The sequence below is a fragment of the Chaetura pelagica genome, unplaced genomic scaffold (assembly GCF_000747805.2).
Source record: "Chaetura pelagica isolate M959 unplaced genomic scaffold, ChaPel_1.0 scaffold142, whole genome shotgun sequence".
Taxonomy (NCBI): Eukaryota; Metazoa; Chordata; class Aves; order Apodiformes; family Apodidae; genus Chaetura; species Chaetura pelagica.
Genome location: NW_009952973.1, coordinates 2,399,104 through 2,423,208, shown reverse-complemented (window position 1 = coordinate 2,423,208; position 24,105 = coordinate 2,399,104). Strand labels below are relative to the sequence as shown.

General features: G+C 38.4%; 1 protein-coding gene across 1 annotated transcript in view; it reads right to left on the bottom strand.

The window, feature by feature from the left end:
* KIAA0922 (KIAA0922 ortholog) overlaps window positions 1-23,853 on the bottom strand; it is a 46,469-nt gene extending 22,616 nt beyond the window's left edge. The window contains exons 1-15 of the mRNA XM_009995898.1: window positions 23,789-23,853; window positions 22,702-22,825; window positions 21,521-21,637; window positions 18,785-18,895; window positions 13,185-13,262; window positions 11,155-11,305; window positions 8,638-8,696; window positions 8,179-8,287; window positions 7,121-7,220; window positions 6,316-6,469; window positions 5,508-5,678; window positions 5,159-5,228; window positions 2,993-3,110; window positions 2,104-2,245; window positions 1,010-1,119 (exon numbers count right to left, since the gene is read on the bottom strand). Coding sequence (XP_009994200.1) covers window positions 1,010-1,119; window positions 2,104-2,245; window positions 2,993-3,110; window positions 5,159-5,228; window positions 5,508-5,678; window positions 6,316-6,469; window positions 7,121-7,220; window positions 8,179-8,287; window positions 8,638-8,696; window positions 11,155-11,305; window positions 13,185-13,262; window positions 18,785-18,895; window positions 21,521-21,637; window positions 22,702-22,825; window positions 23,789-23,847 — 1,673 coding nt within the window. The 5' untranslated portion in view covers window positions 23,848-23,853. The remainder of the gene's footprint in view (window positions 1-1,009; window positions 1,120-2,103; window positions 2,246-2,992; window positions 3,111-5,158; window positions 5,229-5,507; window positions 5,679-6,315; window positions 6,470-7,120; window positions 7,221-8,178; window positions 8,288-8,637; window positions 8,697-11,154; window positions 11,306-13,184; window positions 13,263-18,784; window positions 18,896-21,520; window positions 21,638-22,701; window positions 22,826-23,788) is intronic.
* Window positions 23,854-24,105: the final 252 nt, after the last annotated feature.

Sequence of the window (24,105 nt, the reverse complement as noted above, 5' to 3'; positions counted from 1 at the left end):
GAAACAGACATAAGAAAACTAATAGGTAAAATATAGATTACAAAGAAATCAACCTCCAGCCACCAAGTTGGAAATTCATTTGTCACAACTTTTTTGTTGGAAATTACATTCAGTATGCAATCAAATGTAGCTATTAAGGTGCATATATACACACACATATATATGCACATACACATATATATGTAAAAATAATTAGGTTAAGGAAGCAATTACACAGGGATTTGGACCCCAAATAAGCATGCTACACTTAAACACATAAATAGTTCCACTGGCTCAAATTAAGCAAATAGTCCTACCAGCTACACAGTTTTTTCAAAGCTAAGTGTGACAGTCAGGGCTTATTTTGGTGAACTTCAGCCCACCTAACCTCTGTTAATCTAACACTTTATCCAGATTTCTCATTAGATCTTCTTCTAAGTTCTGAAATGTGTCACCGTTCAAAACAATGTAGAAACATTTGCTTAACTAGCTCTAAACATTTACAGTGGGGATTCTTGGCTCTGGACCTGGATTTTTCTTCCTGACTCCTGTTTTTCCTTCTTCAGCCAGGGCTTTCACCTAAGAAAAAGCTAAGAAGAAAACTCCTTTCTGGTGGGAAGGTTCAGTGACCCTTCCCCTCACTGATCAGTCTACAAACTCTATACATCTCAACCAGTCTTGTAGGGAGATGCACAGCACCAGTTCTGCAAGTTCCTCTGCTCACCTGGGCAGCTTACAAAAGCTTGCACTAAGCCTCAGATCTTAAAAGAAGACTGATTATAGTTGATGGCTGGCAGACATAAACTTGCTGAAAACATACTCAGTTTTGTTTTATCCAGGCACATCACGTCACACATACGTCATACAGCTGCTCAGAATATTATTCTATCTTTCAAAATTTGTTAGAACATTGTCCCCACCTAAGCTCCACCTTGAAAAATTAAACCAAACAATAAGAAACAATCATAAGGCATGGCAAACAGATAATTTAAAAGGGAAAACAGTATCCTGAGATAGTTAAACTCATTACCATTTCTTGAGCAGACTCAGTGAAGCTCGGGGATCAGGGTAGTAAGAAAGAGGCAGAAGCTGCAATGTAACTGGGAAGGATGAAGGGTTTCTTAGTACGAAATATTTTACCTAAATAATTTGCAGGGGAGAAGAACAAGTTAAAAATTACATACATAAGAAATGGAAGGTAAAATAATTCAGCATTGGTAATATGATGTGCATTTTCAAGGGACTTGAAACCTGGCTTCTGCCCAAATGCAATATAAACATATGTGCACGAACTGCATGGAACATGCCACCACAATGTCATCTGCAAAAACAGCTATGAGTTCATGAAGAACCACATGTTCAAAGATAGACTTCCCCCATCCTCAAACTCCCTTTTCATTTGGATTTTTATTTATGCTGGCAGACATGAACATAGCTCTTCCACAGAAGAAGGTGAAGTTAGTGTGGTATCACCCTTTCTTACAGAAGTCTGACTGCAAGCGGGTCATGTGTTTTCCTGTGACAACCGACAATTAAATGGCACAAAAGGAGTATTATGATAATTCATAATATATGCACAGGAAAACTATCTCCATATGACTGGCCCAGTCTAGGTTGGTAGTGTCCTAAATCTGACAAACAAGAAATAAATAACCATCAGTGTGATTGGAAGACACATTGCTCTGCTGATCTCTCCACTGTTTTGTCTCTCACTCATGTTTTACACATTTGTTACACCAGGCACTGGCATGAGGAAGGCCTTCCTGTAACCACATGTGTCAGTAATGACAGTACATTCTACCCCTAGTCCCTCATTTAATTACTTTACCACAAGCATGTAACTTTTACAATGATGCAAGGTAAGCTTTACCAACCACAAATAATTGTTACTTAAGACCTACAATGATTTACTCCTCTTCTTGTATTAAAACATTAAAACTAGGTAGCTAGAGAACTTAAAGATCCAAAGGGACACAAATCTGGTGTCTTAAATTAGACTTCAAAAAACTGATCTACAAGCAGTAGGAAAATGCCAAGCATCACCAAATATTAACTGCAGACTTTGTTATTTAAACAAGCTAAACATACATGAACTCAGAAAAGCGTAACAACAGCTATCCTCACCATACTACTTTTAACTGCTGTGGCACTGAAGTTGAGAGTAAGGGCAGGCTCTGTAGTCAACCGTGGCAAGTAAAAGGCAAAGGACTTCTCTTCTGGCTTCTTTTGGTGAACAAAGTGAGCCGAACCTAAAATACTTCTTCTGCTTTATTAGACAAAATAAGAAAGCTTTGTTAATTTTACTTTCTTTTTTCTTTCAAAGAAGGAACAAAAAAATGTGATTCTTTGTCAGGACCTATAATTACATCAGCTAATCTTTCCTTGAAAATGTGCTTCACAAAATAAACCCCCAAAGCTGTAACCTAGTAGTAGAGTCAGTGTAACTTATACGCATCCCTTCGGTCTCCACTTTCCCCCCTGCAACGCCACTGTAGTTCTCACAGCTCTACCTCTTTATTCTGGAAAGGAGCTCATGTCATTGATGCATCATCTCTACAAGAATTGCTCAGTCACAGTGACTTCTTCCTTCCCAATGTCCCCAGTATCCACTAGGCCCAGGACTAAAAATCTTAAAAGCTGTTCCAAGACTCTGATACTGAAAATATAAAATACTTCAATCTGTTGACAAAGGACTCCTGCAACTCCATAAATGATCTGGTAAAACATTCTTTGACTGCTTTCACACTAGGTAGCTGTGGCAGGGTTATTAAAGTCAGAATATTATTTACATTTTAAAGTTTGGGCATCTAAATATTTACTTATGGCTGGTAGTGCCTTGAAATGGAAGCTGGGTGCTCTGAAACTCCAGGTGCTTCAAGATAACTAAAGTTAAACTAAAGTGCAGGAAGATCAAAAATGTTTGTTCTAATTAAGAATACTTCAGAACGGAAATATTATTTCTTACAATACTGTACTGACTTGAATTAAGAACCTCAACAGATTCCATACAGACCTGCAGGCTTCCCCACGTCTTATTTTTTGCCATCTTTCATAAAGTTCACTTGCAAGCTCAGAATCCACATCCCAGGCAGAATGGTCCAGAGAGAGACTCTTCTGCCAAAGCCGATTTGCTAAAACCATAACACATTTTTCATATTTTTACTCCTTCTGTCAATCTACTTCTGAACACAAGTAATCAGTATCTGCAAATGGTCTTCCTGACACAAAAATACAAAAGGTAACCCACTTTTCAAAGCAAACATCTGTGAGGCCATACATGTTATTGTCAATATTTGATTTGCTTAAAGAAATGTATCTATAAAAACACAGTAATTCTATGCGGCAACAAGTGTATGTGTATTGCACAGGCTTCGTATGCTCTAGTAAGTTCTCTTTACTGTTGCTATTTCTAATGGATGCCATTGAAGAGTCATTTGTTTAACAATAGTCTTTACACAGAACTCTACACTGAGGCAAATAAAATATCAAGATCATATACGGTTCTCTATATAGTGGTACAAAATCACAGCAGGAAGCAAAAAAAATTCCACAGTCTGGCAGAACTGGTACTTTCATTTTAGCTTCTCTTTTCATGGTGCTGATAATTTTCTCAAATTCTTCTTAAGATAAAATTGCAAGGCTTTACATCAGTGTAAAGATTAATGCCTTTTAGAAACTTTAGACTCATACTGGTTCAAGCATTTTCACATAGCAGAAAGGAGCTAGAAAAGCAAGGACTTTTCATTTCAAAGAATGTAAAAAGGAGAATTGCCTTATTGCTTACTTGCTTTCCATAATTTTACAATCCTTAGTGTTTAAAGAAACCAATTAATCTAGTGGGAGGTGTCACTGCCCATCCAGGGGGTTGGAACTAGATGATCTTTAAGGCCCTTTTCAACTCAAACCATTCTATGATTTTCTATGAAATTGTGATTGATGATGACTGGAATAATTCGGGTACATGTTCTTTAGGTCAATTTTCAGGCTTGTGCGTTAAACTTTTCTATTTAACACATACATATATTAGAAAGCAGAATACCTGTATGTAAAGATCTGATTATGTGTATTAATAGAATGGAAAGCAAGTAAGCAATAAGGCCTCACTTGTATCCACAATATTCCTTTATATAGATTTTTAAAAACCTAACAAAACAAAATCAAAGAACAGACACTTCTAAGATGTACCTAAGTGTGCATGTGTACCACTAATTCTTCTAGCCATGTGTTTCCATAAGTTACCTCAATTCTCCTTTTTACATTTTATGGACTACTGTTGCCTTCTTTGTAGCCTCACGTGAAAATGCCTTTTAAGCAAGCTTCATCACATTCAGGAGAGCAGTCATTTAAACATTTAAAGCCTATGGTACACAGCTGCCTACTGAAACTCCTTACTGAGAAGACATTAAAAAAATATATTCTGAGCCAACTTTCATCAGGTTTATCAGTCTTCAGGCAGTATCATGTGCACATAATACTTAACACTGTATTTTGGTAAGTGCCAGTCAGGTTCTTAAAACTGTTCCCAATATTACAGTATCTGGAAATAGATTTCTCAGTTCCAGAAAGAATGAGACTGCTTCTTTCTGTTTCAGAATACAGTGTTAAGGATGCTGTTTTATAAGCCTCCTAAATAGTCTTTTGCAGAAATCTATGAAATCATTGCTGTGAGAAACAGATAGAAGAGAAGGCCTTCGAATTTAAGTCTGGCTATAGGCAGGGTTTTGGTTAACATTTGGGTTTTTTTGTTTCTTTTTCAGCAGAGTTCCAAGGATTTGGACCCAGATTATACACTTTTAATCAGTCTGAGCTAGTTGACAGTTTCACCATTCTACCTCATCTTCCCTGAAGAATGTGCATATGAAGAAATCAAGAAGCAGTACACCACCAATGAGAACGTATCAGAGAGTCTTATGTTAAGTCCAAAATGTTTCAAGGCATAGCAAGAGTTTAGCACGTCCTATGGAATTAAGAGGTCTGCAACACTGCACTGTGAACTCAGCACAGGTTATTCAAAGCCATTTGTATACTCCCAGAAAAGTGGATGTTTTTAAAAGATATAAACCTAAGTATTTGTATGAAAAATCTCAGTAGTCTCATTACAACTCCTGCCGCATAAAACCAATTTTTACAATAAAAGTACCATTAAATGCCTAAAAAAACCCGAACAAGACAAGCCCACCTGAATCAGACTTTCCCAAGTAACACTGAATATCACAGTGAGCACTTGCTTCAAAATTAAGATCTCCCTCCTGAAAAAAACACAGAAGAAAAGCTACAGCTGACTATATGACAAAACAACAGGACAAATTTCAGTTTCTCAGTGCATAATTTGGACAAATCTAAGAAGAGAATTCAGGCTGCAGAGAGAACTGTAATTCCATCTCCATTCAGCTCTGGGGGCTTAATTTCTCAAGCTACAGTATGGTTCCATGAAGTGGTCTGGTGCTGAGTTTTTATTTCAAGACTAAAGGACAGCTCAGTTTGATTTGTAGTGCAAAACAGTAATTCAACACAACTGTATACAATACCTTGGACGCAGCAGAATATATCTGCAGAGGTATTTCAAACATTACTCCCACATTTGTGGCCAAACAAATACTAGAAAGCACATTTGTTACAGTGTCTTTCACACTGAGCTTCAAAGAAAATACATTCCAGCAGCCTGGAGGTAGAGTCAAAGGTTCGGCAAAGTTCAGAACCTAGAAAGAATCAAACAACACCTGAATTAAAATTGGTACAGTATTTTTGGTGCAAGCAGTACTTTGAAGAATGTAAACTTCCTCTTTCCTTGTGATTTTGGTGTTATTACACACACATATGTGCCCACAACTAATCCATACAGTGCATATATGTAAATCTTCTATCTAAATATACGAAGAGCCAACTAGATGCCTACATCAGATTTGTCTGATTTGAATCAAGCAATTACACAAGTAAATTACTGGCTTTGCCTTCTAAACTTCAAAGCTCATCTATGTACTAAAGACCTCCATTATCATGTATGAAGAAATGCTGAAACCTATAGAGCACAAACACACATGCAACAATTCTGAACAGAGCAATCATCTATAATTTCATGCATCTGTAGCTGCAACTCAAATGAAAGAACAATTGCTAATGAAACAATCAAAAACTACCCAGACAGTGCATCATGCCTACTGAGAGAGTAAGCTCTTCAGGGCCTAGTAGTTACAAGTATACATATACCTGTGTTTTGAACTGATTTCAACCAGCTTTGAGAACACCAAGTTCTTGAAAAGAATCCATTTTGTATGTCCAAAGACCATATCCTTAAATCAAAGACAAAATCCCATGTGAAGCAGAAATATAGCTTACCTTTAAAATGTTCTTTATTTCTCTGGCTATAAAGACTTCACTCAGTTCAATGCTGAAGTCAAAATTGTTTGTAAACCATATGGACCAAAATCCTGAAGTATTACTATGTGGTTCTATATGAAACAATGCTGCAGAAGGACCTACATCATAATACCTGTAAGTAAACACAGGACAAAAATAAATACATCTGCAATTGTCCTTGAGCACACATAAATGGTCCACACAAGAAAAGATAAGTATTCTTGCATAATGAGGGTCTTTAAGGTTTTAAGGAAAAAGAACAAAATTATTTCCTTTGCAATACTTATATAAAGATCAGAGTAAAAATTGGCAAGAACAATGTAAAAGACATAGGCAGGTAATCATGCTATTCCCTTGCTATACTACAGTGCAGCATTGCCTACTTCATTGTGATGTGTATGTGTGTAGTTTGGATAAAATTAGCAAAAGACAACTGAAGAAAAGACTTCACATTTTTTTCTATAATTATTCTGCTTCTGCACGGGATTAACAAGGATAGAAATTTTATCACAGTCTCTAAGCAACGTTTATACGATATCAGCTGCTAAGGTGTATCTTTTACTGGCTTCTGAAATTCTTCCTGGATTAAACAGAGAACTATTGCTTGAAATGTGACATCTGTTTTCACAAATGTCACAGCAACAATAGGAAGAAGCTTTTTCACCACTGTCCTCATTTTTCAGTGATAAAGCAAGCTAACTTCATCTCTTAAAGTAGATTACAAAATTCTTCTTAGAATATCATTGAATGCTAACAAACAAATGAAAATCCACTGTCAACTTACCCTTCCATCACAGGACAGGAAAGACAGGCTCTTAGTGTTGTAGTGCTCTCCAACAGATTCTTCTTCTTAGAATAAGGACTTGCACTGTCACAGGATGCAGCTGGGCAAAGAACAGACATACAGAAGAACACATCAGCCAGAACGAAAGCACATCCACAAAGATTTTCATGTGATGATTTGGAAGAACATTACAAAGGGGGACATTTCCTAGTCCAGTTCTCACACAGGTGAACAAAGCATCTAAAAGCTTGTATTCAAATTTTCAGAGGTTCCAAACCTTCCTTTAAGACAAATATATGAATGCCACACTCTTAAAAAAAAACACATGCACAAGGCTGCAAAGAGCAACCTGACCATTTTAACCACTTGTCACTGGCACAGCATTCTTTCTTATTATCAGTGCACATTGCCTCCTTTTAATAAATAAAACAACTGTTCTGAAAAAAACACTTAGCATCAAGTCCCTTCTTTCTTCTTATTTGCCCTTTTTTTTCATAGGAAAAACAAGTCCCAACGTCATTATGAAAGCAGCCTGCTCCAAAAACGTTTGAGGTCTATGCACTGCAGTCTAGTGGTCAGAATAGGAAACAGGCTGGAGTCATGAATGGTTAAATATTTGCTCCTCCACAAGCATGCCTGGTCTCAGGCAGCCTCTTCAGTGATCCTGCCAAGAAATATCATAGAAAATGACCACCCAAGCACAAGAGACTTTTCAAGAATATACTGGAAACAGAAAAATAACCACAAATTATAAAAGAATGCTGAAAAGAGTATACTGAATAATTATGCTTACTGTAAAATCAGCTAACTTTTTAGCAAATGTTTTCTTCCTCTTTTTGAAATACATGTAGCTTAGAGCTTTCAACTAGCATAAGAGGAAGCATATATACACCAAAATGGTGAAACCAATTTAGCAGAAAGAATTCATCCTCTGTTTCAAAGAAGTCCAGACAAGTGATTTTGACATCTTTCAGGGTCTCTATCTGCTGGAAAAAAGCTACCTGTTTATAATCAAATCCTTTTTAATCGTATTATCTATGAGTATACATATCCTGTACCTTTACAAGAAATAGAAGCAACTTTTGTAAAGTTAGTAGGTGATGAAGATAGCAGTACTGGCTCAAACTCCACAGGTGGTTTGTCTTTTTGTGACAACTGCCGTATTTCCTGCATGAAGACAAGACACAATGATCCTTGTAGCAGTACTACCATTATCATTGTAGCTCCTATATTAGTGTTATCTTCCTTTCCAATTTGCAAGCCAACACCTGCCATTTTCTCACATCTTCTAAATCAACCCATGGATTTTTTTTCAACTTAACAGCTCTTTTGTCTTAAAAAAAAAACCCATCAGTGAACTGCAACTTACAATCTAAAATTGTTTGGGGACTTTTCACAAATACAGAAGCATGACATTTGCCACAAGCAAAACCTATTAGAGAGTAAGTCAGTGGACTGGTTAATTCCCCAAACAAATTCAACACCCTAAAATACAACTTCCTGAAGCCCATGATTACCTGTATATGCACAAGGCTGTTTCCAGAATGCATGATGTACACATCTACCGAGGAATCACCTGTCCAACAGAATGAACACTGAGGTAAGCTCCCCAAGGATGAAAGCACTCTTGTTTTGTCAGATACTTATATGAGAAGCAATCCCAATTTCAATTTTAAAATCTCTGTGTGACAGCTACTCTTGTAAAAAGCAAGAACTGTTCACATCTTCAGATGGCAATCATTTCATAAAGAAGAAATCTGCTTAACAAGTTATTTGGCCACAAACATGAAGGCTTGCATCAACAGTGAATCTTCCATTATCACCTAAATCGAGGATGGAGCACAACTCCCCCCTTTCCTATGGGCAGAGACAGGAGGCACAGCTGAAGGAATGAAGGATTGCTGACGTTGCTGTAACTTTCTACATCTAAGGGCCAACCTATCAATAGCACAAGAGAGTCCAATAAGAACTGTTCTGTATATGCACACAGCTATGCAAGACCCTGGCTCACCTGATTTGAACAACAAGCATTCTCAAGAGTCAATGAGAAGCTGGATTTAGTGCTTAACACCTTTTGACTTTAAAACAGGAATGGTCTTATCACCTGGTAAGGTAGTAACCTATTGAACAGATCAAAAGGAGATGGGCGTAACTCAGCTGTCACCTGACAGTAAGCTGGAACAGCTATATTGGGCAACCACCCTTTGTCACTGGCAAAAATATGTTCCCTTCCACAGGACACTACAAAATTGTAGAGGACCAAAAGAAGAGCAGGAGAGAACATGACTATTACACCAGGGTGGCGATCACACTTCCATGAAGGAAGATTACCTGAGATCTTGCCCTTGCTTATACCTGAATTACACCAGCAGATGCCAGTTGACATGTAAGGACATTCTCCCAATTCACCAAGCACAACTTGTAATAGAGTGTGCTTTTCTCAGCTGCTTGAATCACAGAATGGTAGGGGTTAGAAGGGACCTCTGGATTTTGAATGTCTCCAGAGACAGAGCCTCCACAATCTCTCTGGGCAGCCTGTTCCAGTGCTCTGTTACCCTCTCAATAAAGAAGGTTTTCCTTATGTTTAGGTTAAACCTCTTGTCTTTCAGCTTGTGCCCACTGCCCCTTGTCCTGTTTGGTGTTGCTCTCTCTCCAGTTTTTATTGCTTCTGAACTCATGTAATAACTCAACTCCTCCACATCTCAAACCAGCAGGTAGGAGAGGATTCCCTCCTGACATCAGCAAGATTACAGGTGCCAGCTTCCAAAAGAGGGTTCAAGATGTTGATTATGAATAAGCAGATGCCCCACATACCCACAGCTATTTAAAGCACATACTCCTCTTCAGTCTTTCCAGCTGACTAGCTACCCCATGCAGACCTTGCCTACCTTCTGCCCCACTCTAGGTGTTAACAAAAGCTCTTAACATAGCACCATATTCCCTTTTGTTAGATCTTTCCCTCAAGACCATGTGTCTCATTTAATTATAAAAATAGAAGGCAAAGAAGCACTGCAGTTTGATATGGTAAAGCCACCACTGATACTGATGGAACAAGACATGGAACTTGCCACCAACTGAAAGTCTAAAAGGCTTATATGACCAATGCCTAACACAGTGAGGACTTATAATTACATTGTATTGAGTAGTAAATGGCCTTAAGAGCATACTTCTAATACTTCAGACATCAAAACTGTTAACAGCAAAGCACCCTTCACACAAGGGATGTCAACAATTCTCTACCAGCATCAAAATAAATGTATGAACACAACCCAACATAAAGCACTGGCATCTCACCAGCAGGGAATCTAGCTTTACAGTAGGTATATTTCAGTTATCACAGAACGGGCATGGGGGGAACAGTATATATTGTTTTGTGACTAGATCTTTAATGGAACTTCTCAAAAGACAAAAATAGCTTTCTTATTTTTACTAAAATGTTAAAAAATATTATTTTAATCTGTATTCTTAAGCAGTTCCTTCTTCTCAATCAGAAAGTAACAATGGCAAAAATTCCTAAAAAAAGCTATTCAAACAGACTCAAAGTTCTATAAATAATGAAAAATCTCCTTGATTTAGAGGATTTGTTCACCTGGTAAATGTAACATAAAGAAACTGCAAAATTTAATTGTTTTGCCTGTGGAATTCTATCTGTATTACCTCACTACCCTACTTTCCACAACACCCACTATCCCCAGTAGTGTATAAACTATTCTGCCTTCATAGTCCTATTTAATCAATCACAAACCAAAAAAGTAATTTTAGAACTTGAAGAACCATATAATCTATCCATAGTATTCAACAGATGCATAAGGATACATGAAGAATGAAACGTGTTTTACAATTGTTACCTTTATAAAGAGGACTGCACTCACAGTAACTGTGCCCTATAAGAAGTGACTGACAAGACATGTTTGACTAAATTGATTTCTCTTCCCTTACTTGCAAAATTCAGCAGTTCCTGAATTTTATTAAATTTAGCACATCAATTTACAACTTATGTATAAAACCAGGTTCTATTACAATTTTGGACTTACCTGAGGTCTTAGTTTTTTCCATTGCTACATAAACTACAAGAAGATTCTCCAGTAAGTATTGCCTGTGCTCCACATCTTGTTGGGCATTTTCCATTCTTACCGTTAAGCTCATTTCTAGCAGCACTGGGTCATCAGACATAAAACAGCAACTCTGGAGCAAGACAAGGGAATATGGTGTGGGTGTGTGTGGTGGTGGAGGGAACGGAAATAAATCATTACAGCAAGTTATCGAGAAGTTAATAAAAGGTATTATCTAACAGGCAAGGTTTCCAGCAGCAAAGTTCTGGCAAAAAAAGGAGTAATTAGGGCCTCTGCTAAAATCTCTGCAGAAACAAAAGCTAGTGCAAGTACAGACAGCACAGCAGAAACAAAGACAAAAAAACATCTAAAAAGGACACTGAACCTTGAAAGAATGCAAATTTAGAAACTCTCTTTGTCACTCTCACCTCAGGGACTGCAAAACAGTATCCTTTGTTAAAACCTCTGCCTTCAATAAAATGTGCCATAAACAGACTGATACATGTGTCTTAATGGTGTCTTAGGAAGACAGTTCATGCTCACTGGTCTGTTTATAGTTAAATTTTTCCAAATTCTGTGGTTTTTGTCTCCATTTCTCACTGAATTTATTTTAAAAAAAACAAACATACGTGTACAATTCTTAATAGAAAACACTGTTGTCTGGCTAGAATACTTCAGATAAATACAAACAGGATCTTATTTCCTTCTCTAAGTAGCGGCTGCCGTTAAGACAGCTGAGTCTTAGCAAATACAAAGACACAGACATAATTTAGCAAAAAAATGAAGCCAACAAAGCAAAACAAATCTAGACAATCAACAGTAACATAAATGTGTCCTGCATCACTTCATGAAGGTGGCTAAACTCATGCTCTGATGCCCTACCAAGAGGACCAGGAGGAGGAGGAGAAAACCTCCATGCTTGGCACATGAAGAGGTCCCATGAAGCAGCTGCAAAACACCTTCAGCTAATTTGAATTGCCACAAGGAGAAGGAACAGCAGGAGTGGGCAAGCATCACTGGGAATAGGATACCAGTCCACCACTCGCACAGCATCAAAGAAACCCTCAGCACATGGAATGGCTGCCAGGAGCAGGAGGAGGCTGTTGTGGAGACTGGAGCAGGAAGGTGGTGTGCCCTTGGGAAGCTCACAACAGGCAGCTGCACTACAAGCCACCACAAACACTGAGGTGCACCTCAAGCCTAACCTTCTTCACCAATGCTATGCAAGAATCCAACATGGGAATAAAACAGCACAAGATCACTGTGACACCTAACGTACAGAAAAACAGCTATGGAGTCTGGGCCTTGAGACACTCCATGGAAGAAGGGTTCTGCAGACCAGAGGGTGGACCTATGTATCTGACTCAACAAAATACCCCATCGAGTAATGTCACCACTGTGAACCAACACCCACTGACTGCGTAAGGATGTTTGAGGAGAAAGGGAAAGATGAGATTCAGATGGTGCTGCTCAGGAGGAGGAGACCTACTGTTCTGAGCATTCAGAGCTTTTGGAGGAGGCTGTTTGACTAACAAGCTTGCCCCACCTCAGCTCTGCCCAATGTCAAGGCCACCATCAAAGCCTCCTGAAAACACAGCCCAGACAGCCTGGTGTTCAGCCTCTCAGCTCAGTGACCTTTTGTCAGTGTGAACCAGAAACCTGTAAAACCTTTCTGGAAAAAGGAAATTTACAGGAATCTAACTACTTTTGTGCCCCACATAAGCAATACGGCATTTACACATTAAAAGACTTAACCCACTGGATTAGTTGGGGGGGGGGTTGGTGTCTTTTTTCATCTTCCCCTCTCTTAAAGGTTATAATGTGCTCTGTGTGACAATTTATACCACAGGGTACAGTTGCATAAAAGCATAGGTAAAAGCACAGTTCCCCTTTAAACTGAAGCATTAGAAATTGTATTGTTGCTAAAACTTCTAAAGCTCTGGAAAGTGCCCCTCTAAATTTGGATTAAAATTAAAAAGCTTAAATAGAAATAAAACCCTAATAAAACATACCTTAACTTGCTGATGTGCATCGTTAGATAAACTGCATTCAAGGTGAACGTGTAAGAGACTGGCATTCATAGTTTCCACCTGTAAGAAAGAAAAGTGAAGAAAACATCAAGCATATTGCTTCAAAAGATTTCATCATATACATTCAACTCACACACCACTATTTATAAAGGCAACAGGGCTGTTGCTGCATATGCATGACACAGCAATGCACGGAAATTTCTAAAAATAAATACAATTACTCTAAACAGTAGGCCAGAAACAAATCTCCAACTCTCAGGAACTCCATCAATATCTACTTACTTATCAAACTATTATTATACAGGATTATTAAATATTTATATAGCATCAACATGAGAAACCCTTATAAGCTTTAATATGTCAATAAACTGTATGCAACAGAGCCCTTTGGTATAATATAAAAGCTTCTTTCCTTGTTTTCTGTATATTTTCTTTGCTGATTGGGTATTGCAATACAGTTGCTGGGCCAAGAACATAATGCTTCTTGGACCAGATCTGGTACTTAGGCTTCATTTCAAAATGGACAGACAGAAAATACTTGTTTCACCTTTTTATTGATTGAAAAGGAGAAAGAAAAGACACACTGATTCTGCCAGCTTATAAAGCACTCATCAATCTAATGGGACAACAGTGCTGACAAAGCCAACATAGTTCATGAAAGCTATCTGGAAATCTGGACTGCTAAATTACGTGCACAAACTGATCAGCCAGTGTATCTTGAATCTAAGTTTATAAAAAAAAATAATTCAGAATGACAGACCTGTCACTCTATCAGTGCCTTAGTTACAACAAAACTACCTGGTGATTTTGAGATTGATGTGGAACCCCTCCCAGTTGCTTCTGAGATACTGAATTAAGTATCTGAGTGGAGTATCTGCACCTGTTGATGCAACTGACTTTTAAGAATTCCAGTAATTTGATACTGAAAAGTGAAACTGTGAAGAAATATTTCTCAAGTATCCAAATCTAGTGCCTGTCTCTCTGGGTCAAGCAGAAGGAGCAGAGTGCATCTGAGCAGGGAGCAGATTTACCACATACGTGGCATTTCATGAGGTCAAATTTTACAAAAGCACAGCCAGAAGGAAGTCCATGCACAATGTGCATTCCTGAATCAACAGGATTTCATACCAGAATGACCGGGGCTTCACACAAGAGGGCGATGTAACCTCTTCTAAGGTGGCTAGCAGCACCCAAACCCTCTTTCCAATGCAGCTCTGTAAGGGACACAAAAACCTGCCACCTCCTTTCTTTTTACAATGCTTTTGTCCTCATCAAATTTTGAGAAAGAAAATAAGAAACATTTGATTACAAAACATGCACTATTTAGTAACCTCTCACGGCCATGACTGGTGGTGGATTTCTAATGAGGCAGTAAGATTATAACAAGAGAAACTTTGAGGGTAATTTTTCTGGTTTATCTTGATGCTTAGACTTCCCTTCTAAGTGATTCTTGAGAGAACACTACCATGTTCATGGGACTAAATAAGGAGTTGTTAGCCTTTATTCAATGTCATTGTAGTTTAAAGTACTTTTAAGACATCATGCTTCTATTAAAAAAAAAAATAACTTAAAAAATCAGCCAAATAATATTTTTCCAACTTTTTTTTTTTAATTCTTGACCTGGCATAGGTCTACATTGGAAACTCCTGTCACCTTCAAATGGACGCTGCTAATGTAACATGCACAGAGGGGGAAAACTGTTTACTTAATATTAATCTGTTTTTTTATGGGAATGTTTTTTTTTTCTCTTTGTGAAGCTATCGTCAGAAAAGGAAGAGGGTTTTAATTTATCTAAGGCAGACAACAGATGCATAACTGCCATGCCCACTAACAACATGGGTAGGGTGGCTGTGTTAACCATGAAGAGAAGATAAAGCATCTGAGAAGGAAACACTGGCAGAAGCAGTCTCCACAAAGACAAACCCAGGACCACGTCCACATTTTCCAGCACTCCCTTTACACTGTAAATTCATTGCCTATGAATCAGAGCAGGGAGTTGAGCTAAGCAGTGTATATTTGCACCAGAGGCAAACTGAAAAGGAGAGGTGTGTGGCACAAGGGAAAAGGTTAAAAAGAGCGCTGGAAAGCAGTACAGCCCCACTGCCACTTCATCAAATGGTGCCTCTATCTTGTATTATGTATGTTTGGATATATATTTGCACATACACGCACACACTCAGCACCCACAAATCCTACATGAACTGAACAGAGAAGTCTGATACAGGGATACAAATTAAATTCTTACCAGTTTTGGTAAGCTCTTTCCTTTCAATTTTAAAGGAACAGAGCTTCATTCAAAAAGAAATTAAAAACCTGAGCCGTCTGATCTGCAAAGAGCCTCACTCTTCTGGTGAAGATCTAGGATTCTTGCTGGGGGATAGTACAGTAGGCAATTATTAGGAAATAATTCATCCATCAGAAGAGAGTATCAAGGACAGCCCAACAGCCACCAGGCAATTACAGAGGCCCAGGTCACTTTTAGTGGAATAATTCCTTGTTCTGCCTTAGATGCCCTGTCAATAAGACACAGCTCTATACAAGATTTTCAGAGAGATATTCTTGCATCATTATCAGGACTGTAGAGTTCAAACCACTTCCTGGAGTTTGGCTACAATATTATTTTAATAAGAACAAACATTGAACAAGTCCTCTCTTCTCCCTGCAGGTTGATACTCCAAAGTTTCTGTTCTGGACCGCCTCTGGCCCTAAAGAGCTGTGAAGAGCTAATTCCACTCTGAATGGTGTCAATAAGCTGTCCCTGTAATAATGATTCAGCAAAGTTTCATCGTTTTTCTGCAGGCGGTTATCAGGATGGCACACCAAGAAAACTCTGCTGTCCTCCTCCCTTCCTTCTCCACACCCAAGCACCAGACTTGGATACATTTGCTTCTCTGATCCTCTGTCCATTGTCACAAAACACAACTTAAGGAATCTTGGGTTCCTGCCAGTACTTGCAGCTATTTCCCATGTCATTGGTTCATAAACTGCAAACCCCTCTAGGTCAGCAAAGTGATGACTGTCTCTCCTATGATAAAACATCACACCCTGAAGGTATCTCCTAACATTTCCACTGTGTTTGTACAGTGTTTTTAACACAAATCAGTGATGTAACTGCCCTCTTAGTGCCATCCAAATATTAAACAATGCCAAAAACCAAGCAACTGGAGCAAAGGCTACAACCAGAAGGTGAATAAACAAAGATGGCCTATATGGGACGCAACATCAGTTACAGCTTAGTGGTAACTAGCCACTGCTGAATGACCACATGGACACACTATGAATTCAGAGTGTTGGACACAGCTCTCCTCTCCTGACAAGTGAGCCATGAGCCCAGAAGTCCTAGGATCCTGGACCACAGTCAGAGCATGCCGATCCTGAGCCCTTCAAAAGCTGAAACTTCAAAAAGAGTAACAGAAAGAGGATAAAATTCAGCAGCACATGATGGGAGTAAATGACGTTACCTTTCTGGCCCACATGATCCAGGATGTTAGTATTAACAAACAGCTTAAAACCAGCCACCTTTTAAACAGGAGAGAACAGGCAAGAAATAAAAACACCATGCAGCACTTGGCAAGCTTTCTCTCAGGTTTCCAAGCAGTATCAGTAGACTGAGGTAAGGACACCTTTAGCATATTGAACTAGACACTGTAGCTCAAGGTTACAATTCATTCATCCCAAGATAACTAGGGATGCATAAATGAGGCTTACATTAATCTTCACACACGCTAGTATTTTACTTCAGTTAAAAATAAACTGAGGAAAGTAAATGTGCACAGTTCAGTATTACTGGTTTGTTTTAAATGTTTTTTTCACTACAAAACTCCATTGCAAGTTTAATAGTTACGCACACTTAAATTTGCACACGTGTAGTCACTCAATCAAACCTTATAGACTTCTCTTCCACACCTTCTAAGCCTAAAATCAAAACTGGACAAGACAGTATCATACCAATTTTTATGGGACCTGGATCAGAGTATTAGTAAGGTGAATTCAAGGAGGCACTTTGGGAGACAGCTATCTGTAGAGCGATATTCTAAAAGGAACCCAAACTAAAGCCATAAGCTCCTCTTCAGTATTTAGATCTTGTCTTCCACCTTTAACAGCTGAGGAGCCCATTCCACTGCTGCAGCATTTGTCTAAACTGGTGACATTCAGTGAACTGAAGAACAATTAATCAATTATAGGCTGGCACAGGAAAATTACACCCAATACTAGGAGAACTGAGTCAACACTATCTCCCAACTCATGCCCTGCAGTAAGACTTGTGCCAGGTGGCACCATGCTGCACTGCCAAATATGATGTCAACATCATATTCTAGAGAAATAAAGCACAGGAAAATGTTCCTCACTCTACAGTAAGGAGAATTTCAAATGTTCCCCAAAACTTCTCTACTCAGGAATTCAAACAGAATTGCCAAGCACAAGAGTTTGCATCCAAGCTTCAGACAGTACCTGACAGCAACTAGCTAGATGTGAAGATGCAGAGAGACATGTCATGAACAGCATCCAAAAAGCCCTTCTCAGTTCTACCCCTAGCACCCAAATTACAAAACCAGAAGATTTTTCCGTTCCTTCACAAGAGTACACCCACAAGCAAGCATACATGTGTGATTATAGGAAAGTGACTGGTACAGAGAAAAGAAAGGAAAACAAGAAATTGTGCATTACCTGTGGGTAGAGGTAGGACTGACCTAATATGCACGCAGCACAGTGAAAAATATTATCTGATCCAAGAATGTTTCTCAGGTCAAACAGAAAACATCACAAAGGCAATCAATGCAGCCTATATTTACATAAAAGATTAAATTATGTTATGTGCAAAGATACACTAAGTATGTTTTTGAAAAAAATAAATCTCTGTAGCATTCAGGAGGAAATTTCAAAGATCAGTGTTTCCCATTAGCTATTTACTTGAAAGGTTCTACATGGCCTGAAGACTATGAAAATATCTGCAACTGCAACCAAATGACACAAATTGTGAAAGCTTCTTCCAACTGATATTGTTATGCCTTGTACATCCACCTCACTGTATTCTCCATAACTCCCTGTTTTAGTCAAGCTGAGCTAAGCAAAGCTGGTATTTTCAGCAGCGATGTGGGCAGGAGGGGATACTCCAGCCTGACTCCCAGCTCTCGTTCTCACCCACACAGCACACCACGCCTTTTAACTCTGGAAAACAGTTGGTGCAGCCCAGATGTGGGGAAGGAGTCTGAAGTAAAATGCAGAACAAACCAAAGCAGTCCTCCTCCCAACTTTGTAATACAAAGTTTGTATTTTTTAGGACAGATCAATTCTCCAGTTTAGTTCAGAGCAAGGCCTCACAAGTAAGTTTTTTTAGCAGAACTGAGCAGACAGCACACCACAGGAGTATAAATGAGAACAAGTGGGAATAGTTTAAATGTCGAAGACTGTCAGAAAACCAGAACACCAGCTCATCACAGTGGCCCTGTATTTTGCAACCTTTATCCTGCAGTCACTGGTACTTTTTGTTAATGCTCCCTGCATCCCAACAACCTGGGAACAAAAACCTTTTATGTGTAAGAAGATTTATGTTTCATCTCCATTTAAAACGTATCCTGTACCAGCGTGTGTGATGCCTGGATGTTCCGAATGTGTGGAAGCAGTAAGTAGGCATTTGCTAGCTGCACTTTAGGTTCTTCTGGAGAAGATGTCAGAGTTCCTGTTCCAAAAACCTGGTGTTAAAAAAAAAAAAGGTCATTACATCAACATGTAATATTTCAGTTATCACAGTAACATAAAAAACCTATTTTGCTAATAATAACAATCTACCCAAAAAACAGAATGTTTTTTCAATTAAATTTATTTTTAAAAGAAAATGTACAGATATAAAGTTCCAATGTAGAGAGTAACTATACACATAAATAGCACTTTAGCATCTTCACTCATTCAGGCACTATTACGAAAACAAAACACAAAGCACTCATCAGCAAAGCATCAGGCTATCTCAATAAGAAAGTAGCTAAACTCTTCTACTGTTTTTCAGGCAATTACAGTACACATATCACCATTTGGCAGTACAGAAATTTCTGGAGAAACTTTTGTTACTAGCTCAATTGCATATTTAATTAAATGGCTTTGCCTTAAGAATGGAGTAAAATCATTTTTGATCATTCCATATTTGAAGTCTGCAGTTTTCACAGCACTAGATGATTTGCAAGTTCAATATTTTTACTGCATTCATACTCTGTTCCACCAAGATTAGTTTATGACAATGAGATGCAGGATAATGGGGGGTGGAGGGGTGGGTAGAAATCATTAGAGGTTAAGAAAAATGCCTTGGGTTTTTTTTATAGAAAAAAAACCTTTTTAAATAAAGATGATAAAACAATGCATTCTATGTTCACTGAAAATCTCTGACTATCAATAGAAAACATCAGTTCAAAGCAAATATGCTTTTTTATTTTTAAACTGAGGCATTTGAACACGAGCCAGCAATGTGCTCAGGTGGCCAAGAAGGACAACAGCATCCTGGCCTGTACCAGGAATAGCATGGCAAGCAGGAATAGGGAAGTGATCGTGCCCCTGTACTCAGGACTGGTGAGGCTGCATCTCGAGTACTGTGTGCAGTTCTGGGCCCCTCACTGTAAGGACACTGAGGTGCTGGAGTGTGTCCAGAGGAGAGCTACCAAGCTGGTGAAGGGTCTAGAGAACAAGTCATATGAGGAGCAGCTGAGAGAACTGGGAATGTTTAGTTTGGAGCACAGGAGGCTGAAGGGAGACCTCACTGCCCTCTACAACTACCTGAAAGGCTGTTGGCCTCTTCTTCCAAGTAAGTAACAAGCGGACCAGAGGAAATGGCCTGAAGTTGCAGCAGGGAAGGTTTAGATTACATATTGGGAAGAATTTCTATACTGAGGGACTGAGTGGTCAGACACTGGAAGAGCCTGTCCAGGGAGGTGGCTGAATACCTCCTTGGAGGTATTCAAGAAACATGTAGATGTGGCACTTCAGGGCATGCTCTAGTGGCAAAGATTGGGGTTTTTGTGGGTGTTTTTTGGTAGAGTGTGTATGGTTGTTTATTTGGTTTTTTGTTTGGGGTTTTTTTGTATTGATGGTTGGACTTGGCGATCACAGACATCCTTCCCAGCCTCAGAAATTCTGTGACTTACAAAATACATTTCACTATAATGGTACCACTCCTCCATTTGGGTGGAATATTCTGCACATACTCTTGCATAAATGCATCAGAAACATCAAAAGTATGTCAAGGCTTTTGGGGTCTCAAAAGCACTATACCTGTGCAAGAAACACTCAAGTTATGCCCAATTTTGAAACTCTTAAACTTAATGCAAGCTGAAATCATGGGCAGCTACTCCTTCTCTCTCAGGTGGCTGGCAAAACTGTCCATGAAAACCAGTCTGCAACTGATTTTAGCAGCAGTCCAACAGGATATTTCATTGATTTTTTTTATGATACTGACAACTGCTTCCCTGAAACTTGTTAATAAAAGGCCTTGGCTGAGGAATAAATCAAGGGTTCAGAAGTGACCCCACAAAGAGAGATGCCAGAAGGAAAAGGTCAGTTACCCTACAATGGACTCTTCCTTCATCCTTGATGAAATATTCCTGCCAAATGTGGCATTATCTCTAATAAATATTAGATAAATGCAACATTTATAATAAAAAACATGTAATTCAATTGAATTTATTCTTCAATTTAAGGAGCTTTGTTTTCCAGCACAGTATCAAAGTATGGGAATGGAGAGCTGGATAGCTGATTAAAGCTGGCATTGTTTTTAAAGCACTAAACTCTGAGTTAGATTAAAAAAAAAACATAATAGAAGGCATTAATTTGGAGTGTATAATGTCCCTTATAAAAATGAAAGGCTTGAGACTTGCCTGAATTGACTAGCTAATCAGACAATAGACAGAATTGACACATGACCATTACTTCACTTCCATGTTTTAGAGGTCTCAAACTATCACCCTGCACTACATCCCCAGTGTTTCCATAAAGTGCTGCAGAGTAGCTGAAAACCACCAAAGTATCTCCTATATTGGTTTTTCATGACAAATGCGTCCCAGCACAGTGCAGTCTAGACTGCACTATTATATGAAACTGACCAGTAGCGACAGGACCAAGTACACACATAAAAATACAGTAGTAATTTTAACCATATACGTGTATGAGGGATCATGAGACTCACAAGATCTGGTAAAAGGGGTGAACTGTAAATATTTCTCCAACTGATTTGTATCAGGAATGTAATCAGCTTTTAAAGTGTCTAAGTTCAAAATGGAATGAAACTCACTTTTTAAAGCACAAGTAAATGCAAGCTAAAAATAAAGAGTATTTACCTGATATGAAAGTACTCCATGAGATGAGGTATTTATAAATAATGAGCTTTCAATACTGCCTTCTTCTGTTGGCAGGAAGAGTACTCTGAAAGAAATTTTTCCCATCGCTGGAATCACCTGCAGACACCACAAAGAAGCTTGCTTGCTCCATGCCAATGATCATGACACCCACCATTCAGTCACAGCCCAAGAGACATTTGACCATGCATATCCTTATCTGTACATCCCACTCAGCAGAACCTCAGCCCTGAGAAGTTTCATCTGTCCACAACTCTTGACTCTTACAACAGAGAAGAACCAAGACCACACGGCAACTCGCTGTATGGTGGCTGGAGTTTCTCAGCTAGATCAGGCCTGATCAGGCAAGGCTCTTTTTTTGCACAGGAAGTTAATCATGCAGCCTCTGCGTGTACAAAAATGCTTCCCTGCATATAGAACCCTACTGCAAAGCAAATTAATGCCCCCTGTGATAGATAGTCAAGTGAGTCAAAGCTGAACTTGTACAATACAATTACTAACGAAATAGGTCCAACTGAAGGAACAATGACATTTATGTCTGCACAGTAGTACTCATTCAGCCATAATAAAAACACTGATCAGATGAAAGCATAAAATAACCCCTTTGCACATCAGCAGAGGATGAAATCTGGGCTTCATCAAACATGAGACCATAGCAATTCATTATTAACATGTGTTATATTGTTATGCATAATTTTTTAAAAATTGGATTTAAAATAACAGTCTTAGATCATAAGGCAATTATGCTCATAATTGCAGTACAAAATGCATAAAACATTTAACTTCAAGGGATTTTTAGAGGAATATGCAAGACCACTCAAAAGACTGAAAATTCAAGGCTGTAAAACACCCACATGCCTGTAGATTACTGCATAATGTTGCACAGAATAGAATGAGATTTAAACAGCCTCTTTAACACTGAAAAATTCTTCTCTGTTACAGTAAAACACATTTCCTACTGCAGATTTGGATGTCTCTGTCTTCTCCTTTACCAATCTAAGCAGAGGTGAGCATAAAAAAAAAATGCTAGTAAAACAGAAAAAAAGTTAGCAGTCCTACAAAAAAGCACAGAGAAAAAACAGAATGAAAAGCTTAGGCCAAAAGAAGCATGAAGGCTTGGCATTTGGCCATTACATAGTTTCCAAAAGTACATCAACACTCACCCGGCTATGAGCAGGAGACACATGAAACTGTCTAGTAGCTGTAAACACTGAATTCACTACAACTTCTCTATCTCTACTAGGGTTGTAGGCATGCAGCATTTTAGCTCTAGGTAGCCCCAGTAATCTAAAGGGGGGGGGGAAAAGAGAAAGAAAATATTCACTTTATAAGCACAGGCACCACACAAAAAGCAACAAACACAAATCACTCTAAAACACAACGATATGCAACTGTTTCCTCATTGTAACTATTCTTTGGAAACATGCCAAACAAATTTTGCCTTTTATTATACAAAGACAAATAAGTAACACTGCAATGTGAGAGGTGAAAAATTAATTTGAGTTACAGGAAGAAAAGAAACAAAAAAACAACCTTACCAGGCACAAAATTTTGAATAGAAAAGTTTAAATAACCAAAGCCTTGTTTTGTCAAAAAAAGCAACAATTATTTTAAGGCTTTTGCTTTTGCTTTAGCTAACACATCCTATGTCCCAGCATCTTACATATTGATTCTGTGCATCCTCTGAAACACTCCTTTAAATCACACGGACTATGTTTCTTTTCAGCTACTGATAGACCAAAGGCTGATTATAATTTAAGGATAATTTTTAAAGTTTTCTTAAATGAGATATTAAAAAAAAAAAAAACCCTAAGTGAAAATAAAACAAAGAAACAACCACCACCACCAAGATCAGTATTCTACCACTACATTTTGCCTGGGACCTTCTGGATTTTATTTTCAGAAGTTAAAGGAAACAACAGGCTCTCACTCCACTAAGGCAATTTTTCAAGAAATTAACAACCACCAAGAAGAAATTATTTGACATCTATGTTAAATCAACTGAAATGTACCCCAAATGTGTTGTAGTTCCCTTTTCCTACTTCCTAGAACTATATTGATTTTAATTTACAAAGCCTTGCAAGGCAAGAAACAATTTCAACTCTGTGCAATGACTTATTATTTATCTTTTTTTTTTTTTTCAGAGGATGGCATGATCTCAGCTAATGCTCTTTACCCAAATGTAGCCCAACAGCGTTGTTCCTCCCAGGTTCATTATCAATCAAAGTAACAATAATGTAAAATACTCACTGCATTCCAAAATGCAAAACTGATGGGTGAAAATGTAAGGCCTTCCCATTTGGAGGCATCTTTGCTGAGAAGCTGAAAAAAAAGGAAAAGAAGCCACAATTAATATTTAGCGCGCGTGATGCGACACACTGCAGGGAATGAAGGTATGTTGCAGGCTCTGACTCCTTTTATTTTAAACGCACACTATTTTCAAATCTCCTCATACATTCTTGCTGCTGTAAGACTGACCTTTTAAAAATGTTTCCATACAACAGTACATGCTGGGAAGTTCATGCCAGTAACAGTGCAGTTTGTGAAGTATCCTATTTTAGATGCAA